Below are 11,013 nucleotides of genomic sequence, written 5' to 3' on the forward strand. Positions count from 1 at the left end.
CCCCCTCCTGGCCCAATCACTGGTGGCAGTTGTTGCAGGGGCATTGTCTGCCTCTTTGTGATGTATAGCTGTGGGACGGGAGGGAGTCGGTCTCAGTTTGGAGTGAGATTGGGCAAACTTAGGAGACTTATGTTTATCTTGATGACCATTGTCACTGGGACAAAAAGTGATGGAAAATCCAAAATGTTACAGCTGCAATGGGGTTTGGGGAGAATCTTCCAACGTGGACACCTGTTGTTGTGACAAATGTCTAAAAGGGGGTTTCCCATTGATTTATAGAGATTTCATCTCACTGCATGTTGAATCTCTGGGTCAGAAAGTGAAGTGTAATCTCCCCGATGGAACACAAAAAGCCTGGCAGGGGTTTTATCTATTTCCCATTGTAATTAAAACTTGAAAAAAGTAATCTCCTGGATTTTGGGTAGTGTTATGATCTGGGGTTGCTTCAGTTGGTCAGGTGTAGGTTCAACAAGGTAATGTCCCCCAAAAATGAGGTCTGCTGCCTACCTGAATATACTGAATGACGAGGTTTTTCCATCAATGGATTTTTCCCTGATGGCACGGGCATATTCTAAGATGTCAGGATTCATCTGGCTCAAATTGTGAAAGAGTGGTTCAGGGAGCATGAGACATTATTTCCACACATGGATTGGCCACCACAGAGGCCAGACCTTAACCCCATTGAGAATGTTTGGGATGTGCTGGAGAAGACATTACGTAGTGGTCCGACTCTCCCATCATCACTACAAGATCTTGGTGAAAAATTAATGGAACTCTGGAAGCAAATTAATGTTGTGACATTGAATAAGCTTATCAAAACAACGCCACAGCGAATACTTATCCTCCAAAAGTAGAAACAGCTCACTGTCCCCATAAACAGATAACGTCTAGCTGTAAAATCGACTCTGTTATGTCATAAAATCACATATTTCTTCATTCATTGCAAATAGGGAAATGTTGCCATTTCAACCAAACATTTCATTTCCTCTAACTGCATCTGAAAGGTACATTTGCCTGTATGAATCGGGTTTGTTCCTGTAACAGAGAGATGGAACGCGATACCTTTTCATTAACATAGGAAAATAATTTCCTCTTTCAAGACAGACTGCACACAAACCTAACCGGGAGTTTGCAGTGAGCTCATTACTGGCCATATGGCGGATTTGACGCTTTACATTTTCAGCATAAACCTTCCGAAAATATGCCTAAAACGCAAGTTTTGTTGTTTTTCTCTAGAGGGGTTGAAAATGTCTTTGAATCTAACTAAAAAGTTTTCTTTCTTGAAACAGAATCTGAATGAAATGTGAATAGAACTGAGTTTAGTGCTGAACTCCAGACGATCAGCTTAATACACCCACCATTAAAATACATATATGAGAGGTGCCAAAGATTTGCACAGCTCTGCCACAAAGCACAGCCCTGTCTGCCTGGACAGGAGACCTGATTTTTCTCTGCTGCAGCTCATTAATACTTACAGGTCTCCTCCCCACCCCCAGCCTGTGACTGGACAGTGAAAGGAGAAGCAGTAGACTAATGAGCTAATTTTTCTATAACACATTGGCAGTGACAAGGACCACAGATACGTTTTTGTGGACGGGGGGCAGAGATGAGTTATAAGGTTAACACAGCTTTGCCACATAGCACAGCTTTGTCAGGCAGGAAAGGAGAGCTGATTTTTCTCTGCTCCAGTTCAGTAAAACGTACGGGCCTCCTTTCTACACCCACCCTGTGACTGGACAGTGAAAGGAGAAACAGTACACTAATGAGCTCATCTTTTTGTAACTCTGCTCTATCCTCCTATTAACATGCAGCACAAATGACTGTCTCCTTGTGCCACTTCTCCTTCTCCCAGTTAAAGCTGTGTTGTAAAGATGATTGAAGAGGGTGACACTAAGTCAGATTCAGGTACTTATACAATTATTTGTGCTTTCTATAAATGCTGGAGATTGGCTTCAAAGACTTTAATTTTAAAGACCCGGTGTGGACATTCTGGCTCAAACTGTTACATCCTACAAAATAGCGTCTAGTTAGGTAGGGTGTGCTGATTTGGTGAAGTTTGTCAAACACAAGATAATCAAATCTTTCTGGGAGTCGTGATAACAAAAATCATCCCCATAAGAGTACTGGTAGGAGTATTAAAGTTAGAAAAACTAGGGAGAAAAGAGGGGGGGGGGGGGCGCTAGCCCACAGAAGAGAAAAATGAACTCCAGGCCATGAGGTGATTGATAAAGAGACACCTCTTCTAGAAAAACAAAGCACTAAGGGGACAGGGTTGGGAATAGCCTTCCCAATGGGCATACTTTCAAAGAGGGCTTGAGGCAGTGTCCCTGGAATATGAAAAGTAGGAATAGGGTGACCTGGTATGCTACTGTAATGGCTGGATGAAATGAAAGCCCTAGAGTCCTAGACGCATGTACTGTGTCATCTGACAGATATTAGGAACTTGAAATGATTAAATGTACTCATGATAGGGTACGCCAGTTCAGTTATCCTACACTTTCAAACGTAAAACAGTCAAGTAAACAGTCAAGCTTTGCAACCTTGAAGCTCCTGGTTCTCAAAAGCCTCATCAAGGGTATGGTAAAATATAAGATAATCCTTCATTTAAAACACAAATAGGTTGTGAAAAGCCATGTCCCTTGTCCCTTGTTTCACCACAGCTGGAGTGCTGAGGTTGCCTATCCCTTGTCTATAAATGCTGAAGAAGAATGATGCACCTAAAATCAGCCCCAGAATGTTTTAGTGTTATTAGATGTTTCTAACTCCAACACCTCTAGCCCCCTATACATTTGGACTATCATTATTGCCTCATTATACCAGGAAGTCCTAATGTTTTGCTCAATTAAAACATCATGGCATTTGGACAACACAGAGCAGAGCACCCTCTTATTATCCCCACCACCCTAGTCATGTACAATCTCTACTTACAAAACAGAAGAACAATTATGAGCTCGGTTCGTCGTAGTGCCAGTGCAATACAGAAGATGAAGAACTTTGCTGTTTGAGTGATTCTCTTTTTGCAATGGTTGTGTCGTACAAGATTGACACCTAAGTTCTCTTCCCCTACCCTTAACCACCCAGCCAGCAGTGATTATATGGTGGTAGAGAAGGTCACATAATTACCAATATAATCCATTTAGAGGCAGGGTGCAGACAAAATGTCTACAATTAATAGCTTTGGCATTCATCTTGGGAAAGCCTGAAACTTAATGAGAAACAGTTCATTCCACCAACAATGAGCATGCTGAGATATCTAGCCCCAGGACAGAGGACTGACTATAGTAAGTCCTGGGTGAGAATACTTTATGATCCAATGTTTTACAACAAACGAACTGTAATAAAATAACACCTCCTGTACTATATTGTAGTTGAGATATACACTGCCTGGCCAGAAAAAAAGTCACCACCTGGATGTAGCTAAATAAATACATAAGAGCTTTCCATTGAATAATTAGTCTAGATTTAGCAATGTTATATCCGCAAAAAATGAGCTGCCTACCTAAATATACTGAATGATCAGGTTTTTCTATCAATTGATTTTTTCTAGCCTGATGGCACATTGGGTATATCCTAAGATGACAATGCCAGGATTCATCGGGCTCAAATAGTGAAAGAGGGGTTCAGGGAGCATGAGACATAATTTTTACACATGGATTGGCCACCACAAAGCCCAGACCTTACCCACATCGAGAATGTTTGGGATGTGCTGGAGCAGACTTTACGGAGTGGTAAGACTCTCCCATCATCATTACCAGATCTTGGTGAAAATTAATACAACTCTGGACAGAAATAAATGTTGTGACATTGTATAACATTATCGAAACGATACCATGGCAAATGCGTGCCGTAATTAAAGCTAATGGTGGTCCAACGAAATATTAGAGTGTTTGACTTTTTTTTCTGGCCAAGCAGTGTATTATTTAAGGAATAATGAAGATATACTTAGTGCATTCCCAAAATTCACATGTCACAGAATACATATTTTCCTCAAAAAATTGTTTATTCTGATATTTCTTGTGAACTAAGAAGAAAATTATAGTGTGGCAGACAAAAACGGAAACACTACAAACCTGTCATCCAATCGGACCCACAGATCATTGAACTGCCGTCGGTGTTGGTTTCTGTGGTGTCTCCGATACCATTTTTTGTGTTTCCCAAATTCTTCCAGCTGGCTAATACTGTCTGGTAGGAGGAGGTGGGGAGGAAGCATCTCATCATCTGAATCCTCAGGGGAGGATGATGTGGAGGGAATGTGATCAAAGTACTTCAGCGAAGGTTCATCAGTCATCATCTCTTCCGCTGGGATTGGGTCCTTTCTGGTGCTGAAAACACAATAAATGGCAAAGTGATGCAATCTGTCTTCTGAAAACCCTTAGACATCATTGTTGCAGGGACCTTGGGGAGCCACTCTGACAAAAGAAGGACAGTGTCCGCATGAAATTAGAGATGATTTGAGGATCTACAGCTGAGTCATATACACATTTTTGTTAAAAATTAAGGTACATTTTTAAGATGATTTAACTCCTCAGTTTTGTGTCACTTTCAGCAGTTTCAGGGCATTTATTTGGACAAGGTTCTATTCTTAACAATGTTATGTGATATGCTGAATTTATGGCTATGCTCTCAGCAGTCATTTTATGCATCAGAGTGCATCTACCAGATGTAACAATAACATCAATATGTACTACATGCCCTCATAGAGCAAGTGACGTCAGATTCATAATAAAATTAATATGGCTCTGGTGGTGTAGGTTACAGTAAAAATGAAAATACAGATCATATTATTGAGCCATATGTCAAGTTTTAAACTCCTCTTACTATAATTGTATGGAGCAGATCAGTCGACCTTGCACTTACGATCTTAAGAAACCCAAAACATATTGTCTAACATGAATAGTTTACCCCTGTCTGAACACCTTTAAGCTTGTGTCTAATTCAAACCTGCTGTGGCTCTATTTATAATTCCACTCTGAGAGTGCTCTTGTACTAAGTCTGTGTTCGAGGAATTAACACCCATGGCTAAGATTCACCAGGACTGCCAATTCAGGCCGCTTCAGGATTTACATTTATGTATGCTTTAAGTCAAGATAAAAATAATATTAAAACTGTACATAGAAAAAAGGCTATGCACCATGCCTAGCGATGGGACTAACAAGGACAAGAATACTTGGGGAAATGGTTAGCCTTCAAGACAAACAGGCAGATCATAGCAGGACAGGCCCCTAAATATGGCTGAGAAATCAGTAAGAAAGCAGCTGTGTTTTTTTTTTTTTAATTAGACCCACTACAACTTTTCTCTCTGTGTGTAAATAAAGAACAATTGCAAAGTAATGACAGAATGGTCCTCTCTACTGTGTAAAGCACTATTTATTAAAGTGGACCTTTACACTCAAAAATAAAATTCTACCAATGCATCCCTCTATGTATGATGATTAATAATAGCTTAGACATGTCAGGTGTAAAATGCTGTGATTATGAAATACTTACACTTGCAGAGCATTCACTTCCTGCTTTGAAAGTGCAAAATGACTTCAGTTTGCCAAAGCAATGCACACTGGGATTGCCTTGTCATCAGCAGAGCAATGCTGGGAAATCTCATCTGTAATCTCATGAGATCTCAGGGAAAAGCATTTTCCTCCCCTGAGATGATGTGCATAGTCACATGTCCTAATCACATGTCTAGTCACATGTGCCAGAAATCAAGGAAGTAAAAGGAGAGCCAGTAATCTGCCCTTAGTAAACATGGCCACTGGCAGAAGACTGGGGAAGAAAAGAGAAATAAGGAATGCAAATAATACAAAGCCGGCAATTATCTAGAAGTATGTATTTGTAGATTGTCATTACTAAACATTTCTAAAGGTGTGTTTGTTGTTATTTTAAAGATATGGGTAAAGGTCAGTTTTAATATCATTATTATTATACTCAAACATGACATTAGACCTTTAGATACATGCAAACAGCAAACCCTTCCCGCTCATCTTTTCACACAAGTATTGATATAGTCCACCTCAATTCTTTTTGCACATAATCTGGTGATCTGAAAACACCTGCTTGTTTTGCAGGAAACTATTCCCAAGCCCACCAAGTGTACATACCTGTAAACCATTGAATTTAGGCCAGAGACTTCAGATAATAAAAAAGATTAATGGGTCTCCGGGCACCATGGGCTCTTTATGGCTTAGGCGAGAGATACCAACCAGCCATTAGAACTGATGTAACAATTGCTGTTTAAACTGGCACATACTCACCTGGACTGCAGCCAACAGCTTCTAGTAGGTATGTATGATGTTCAGTTCCTCCCTTCCAGCCCATCCTGTCCCACTTGCAGACCAGCTGTGGTGCTTACCGAGGCTGGAGGAGGATGGCAGCAAATGAGAAACAACAGAGCTAATTAGGTCCAGATTGCATCAGTGGACAACTGACAAGGACCCAGTATTGATAGGGAAGCAAGGAATTACGGAAACAGCAATGTATGGGCCCAGATGAGTCAAGATTGTATGTGGTCCCACTTAGCCACCTTGACTTGTCACTGCAGAGCTATTGGTGACAATGAAGAGGATATATCTTTATCACTGTGCTAATAACAAGACTTCTGAATGGGGGTTGGCAAAAGCAGCTCTTCACTAACAATGTCATGGAAATAGGTTACACACCACACTAATTTTTTTAGGGTCTAGAAAGCTCCATTTATTAATCCTTGATTGGGATGACACAAAATGTTACACCAACGCATTGTGGTACAAAAATCACCCCTCATCAGGGTTGTGGAAACTGTTTGGAGATGGCAGGCAAGACCCTTTGAAAGAGATTTAAAACATTTTAGTCGATGTGAAGTACAGGTACTGCAGAAGTCATTTACATAGGCTGAAAAAGTTCTGAATCTCTTTCAAAGATTCCTGCCTCCCATTTCCATTCATCCATTTTGTGACCACCAAAATGCACTTGCTGTAAATTCTTGTGTCCTCCCAATTAAGAATGAAAAAATGTAGCTTTCTGGACTCTTTAACTAATAGGCCTGGTATTCATTCTGTGTTTCTAAACATTTAGATTTCTCCGGGGGTGTTCCCCTTGACCCCCTGGTGTATGTGAACTACCTCAGCCACAGCATTGTGCTCTACAATAGAGACCTTATCTCAAGATGATGGCCTAAAATAGCTTGAGATTCAGCATTTCACATTCATAGCCCTTGAATTTAGGTAAACTGGCATGCTCATTGCATACTTCAGATGCTGTGGTGATCAAGAGGTTTGAAGGAGCAGGAAATGTATAAAGCCACCAAAAGCTACATTTTTAGGTATTGCTCTGGGTTTGTAGGCATTGCCCATTGGTTGCCCCCATATTATAGTAATTGCCTATTTGTAGCCCATATATTGTGGCGAATGCCTGGTTAGTCTTCATATTGTCAAGTCATTGCTGTTGGTTTAGAGGATGATAATAGTTTGGTATAATCCTTTGCAGGTCTGAAACTATCAAACCACATTTTTCTTGTCCCCACATTTTTCAGCTACATACATTGCTTCTATCCCCACATTTCACCACAGTGAAATAACACTAACACTATAAGTCTTGTCCATGGGCACACCCGATATCACCTCCCATTCCCTCCAGAATCTCAGGCTTCTGATTTCTGAAAGTCCATAGGTATGACACATAAAGGAGGTTACACGGCACAGGTGCTCTAGTCACATGTGCCAGAAATCAAGGAAGTAAAAGAGGCACACTCTCTCATTGGGTCTCAATTGTTGCCCAGAATTGCAGTTTATATCGTCATTATATAAGCAGAAAAAAGGGTAAAAGAGATCTAGCATGACCCATAGACTTGAGAGAGAGAGACGCAAGGGAGTACAATCACGGTGCAGTACTATTAGGCATAAAGAAGCGTTTGTCCATGTAATTCTCCCATGTACCTGCATGTTTCCAAACTATATGCTGAAACAAACCTTTTACAATATTAGGACACGTTGGTAAGATTTACATTGAAGAATACTAAACATAATGCATTTGCACCTGTTGCTGTCTATCTAAAAATGACAATAAAATAGTTTACCTTTACTGAAGATACAGACTGCTTCTTGCAGCATAGCTTGTGTCTGAAGTCATCTTTCATTTAAAAGAGCTACTCATGGCCACCACTAGAGGGTGCTGATTAGAAAGGCGAGAGGCTATACTCAGAGCCAGGGGGCTGCAGGCCATATTACTGGAAATTGAATTTGTCTGTAGCAAAGGTACTATCATATCATACTAGTAGCATTAAGGGACTTAAGAAACAAGTAAAAATGTATAATTTGCAGTTATACTTCAAGATGATCACAGTTATAGACACTAAAACAAAATTCTCAAGTCCTCAAAATTGGAGACAGAAGGGTTCATTTTGCATAGTGCACTGGGCAAAGCTCTGGAAGTGGCTGGTAATCGCATTACACATATGAAGTTTTTATTCAACAAAGTGCTAAAAGTTTCCAGTTTAAACACAGAGAGTTGTTCACACTGTATTGGAATCCTAATAGTAACAATTACCAGCAAACTGTCACGCTTGGAAGACAATGTCTGTGTGAATGTAACGCTCAATATAGACAGCTTCCACTTCACACACACATACAAACCGTTTTAGGATCAGGACGAGTGAAAGATTTATTTACATTACGGACGAATGAGATCTGGTAAGATTGCAAACATGATTTTATGAATGACATCAATTTGCAAAAATGTTCCTGCGTGACAAGTCAAGACTCTCTTAAGGTCTGAAAAATGTAAAGCTGTATGTTTATACAAATGGACAACTTGTCTGATATCCAGAAATGAGGGACTGAGATTTGAGCACATATAGGACATAATGGATTTCTTACCATCCGGAGATGTAGCACCTTTAAATTGTATTTCCACTTTTGCAGTCAAATTTGAGAAAACCCCTCTATATGTTTCCTTTGTGTATCTATTCACACAGCATAATGAAAAAATAATGTTTAAAAATATATTTCTCACCTTTTAGATTTTGCAGCAGGCATCATGGCTGATACCAGGTTTTCTCATCACCTTCACAGTGATCTGTCCTCATATAAAGACTTAGGACTGAAATTTAAGCATTGTGTTTCTCCCATTAACTTGATTAACATACAGTGAAGAGCCCCCTCACCCCTCACTACCCCTCGTAACATTACAGAAGAAGGAGCAGCAGGAAGAAACTTTAACCCTTAAGAAGCCATAGTTACATAGTATTTGAGGTTGAATAAAGACACAGGTCCATCAAGTTCATCCTTTGTGTGTCTGTCTGTATGTGATTGTGCATGTGTGTGTGTGTGTGTGTACACGAGTCCCTGTGTGGTCTAGTTTTTAAGAGTACCTGTACCCCTGTATGTTATGGTCTCTGAGGAAGGTATCTAAATGTTTTTTTAATGATTTAATACTCTCAGCTGATACCACTGCTTGTGGCAGCGAGTTCCAGACTTTAACCGCTCTAACCGAAAAAAAGCCCCCTACCCTCTTTGTGGTTATATCTTTTCTCCACCAGTTTTAGGTGGTGGCTTCTAGTCTTTGTTATGCAGTTTACCGTAAAAACAGTTTATTGCTGATGTTGCCATTACCACTAAAAATGTCTCCTCTTAGTCTCCTCCCTTCTAGCGGGAACAAGTTTAAATTTAGTAACCTTGTCTCATAGCTTAGGTCCTCCAGCCCCTTAATTAGTTTACTTGCCCTTCTCTGGACTCTCTCCATCTCAAGGACATCCTTTCTGTGGACTGGTGACCAAAACTGGACCGCATACTCCAGATGAGGCCAAACCAGTGATCTATAAAGTGGCAAAATTATCGCTTTGTCTCTACAGTACATTCCCTTTTTAATACAAGACAGTGCCCTGCTCGCTTTGTTTGCTGTAGCCTGGCATTGTATGCTATTGTTCAATCTGTGGTCTACTATGACCCCCAGATCTTTTTCCATTTCTGACTTCCCTAGTGGAGTACCCAATAATGTGTATTCCTCTTGCCTGTTTTTGACCCCAAAATGCAGTACTTTAAATTTTTCAACATTGCCATCAAACCCTAACCCAACCCTAACCCAAGTAAAAACAATTTAAACTACAAAAAGTGTTGTTTTTTTAATTTTAAGCTTATGGAATATGAACAGGAATATGTAACAAATCTAAAATATTTATTATTCCAATTTGGCTGCAAAAGTGGAAATACACTTTAGGATTAAAAATAAATAAATCAAGCAGTGTGACGTAAAAAGTATATAGGAAAAAAGAAAACATAATTAATAAAGATGCTTTACAGCTGAACATTCCCAAGAAGCTACTGCTTGTTATATTGTTCAATAAAATTTGACACGACACTAAGGGGTCACTAAGGAGTCATTAAAAAGCAGTAGTATTGCCAAACCGTGACCAAATCGCTGCTTTAAAAAAAAAGAAAGAAAAAAAAAAGGAAAAAGGAACACAGAGCACAGCAGTGATTGAAGGAGCTGGGCATGTGACTTTGACAGATCATGTGACTGGGCTCTCTTCCCAGCTGTTTTTTTCCCCTCATTCATGTGTATTGTGCTCTGCTGACTTGAAAATTTTAAAGCCAGTGGAGCACAATAAAGAATGAATGAGTAAGAAAAAAGGAAAGCCGGGAGGAGAGCTTGGTAATGTGACCTGTCAAAGTCCATACGTCAGCATAGAGGACTATATTTTATTTACCCATAGAATCATAGCATTCTCCAGCACACCATTGTAAAATGTATTCTCCACAACAAATTTCCTAATTATAAAAGGCAAGTTTTATTCTTCGATCTCTTCTACATAAATGAGGTACAAGTGCAGCGCTGAGTCTCTCTCATAGTTACAAACTATGCTACCTCACTAAAGCTGTCTACTATATCAGCTTTTCCAGAAACGAAAGATAGCACAGGCCAAACTACACCAGAAATACAATTTGCTCTTACTAACCGCAAATACTGATTACAAATATATATATATATATATATATCTTAGGGATGCACCAATACCATTTTTTTCCAGACCAAGTACTGATACTT

At 39.8% G+C, this 11,013-nt stretch overlaps 1 protein-coding gene across 4 annotated transcripts in view; it reads right to left on the minus strand.

The window, feature by feature from the left end:
* TRABD2B (TraB domain containing 2B) overlaps nt 1–11,013 on the minus strand; it is a 231,039-nt gene that overhangs the window by 21,873 nt on the left and 198,153 nt on the right. For 2 of the 4 annotated variants that reach the window (XM_018553025.1, XM_018553026.1), the window contains one exon: nt 4,071–4,316. In XM_018553025.1, coding sequence (XP_018408527.1) covers nt 4,071–4,316 — 246 coding nt within the window. Of the gene's footprint in view, nt 1–4,070; nt 4,323–7,286; nt 7,303–11,013 lie in introns of all 4 variants that reach the window. The other 2 variants (XM_018553024.1, XM_018553023.1) reach the window with 2 other exon arrangements.

This window comes from Nanorana parkeri, unplaced genomic scaffold (assembly GCF_000935625.1).
Source record: "Nanorana parkeri isolate BGI_ZX_2015 unplaced genomic scaffold, ASM93562v1 scaffold106, whole genome shotgun sequence".
NCBI classification, from domain to species: domain Eukaryota; kingdom Metazoa; phylum Chordata; class Amphibia; order Anura; family Dicroglossidae; genus Nanorana; species Nanorana parkeri.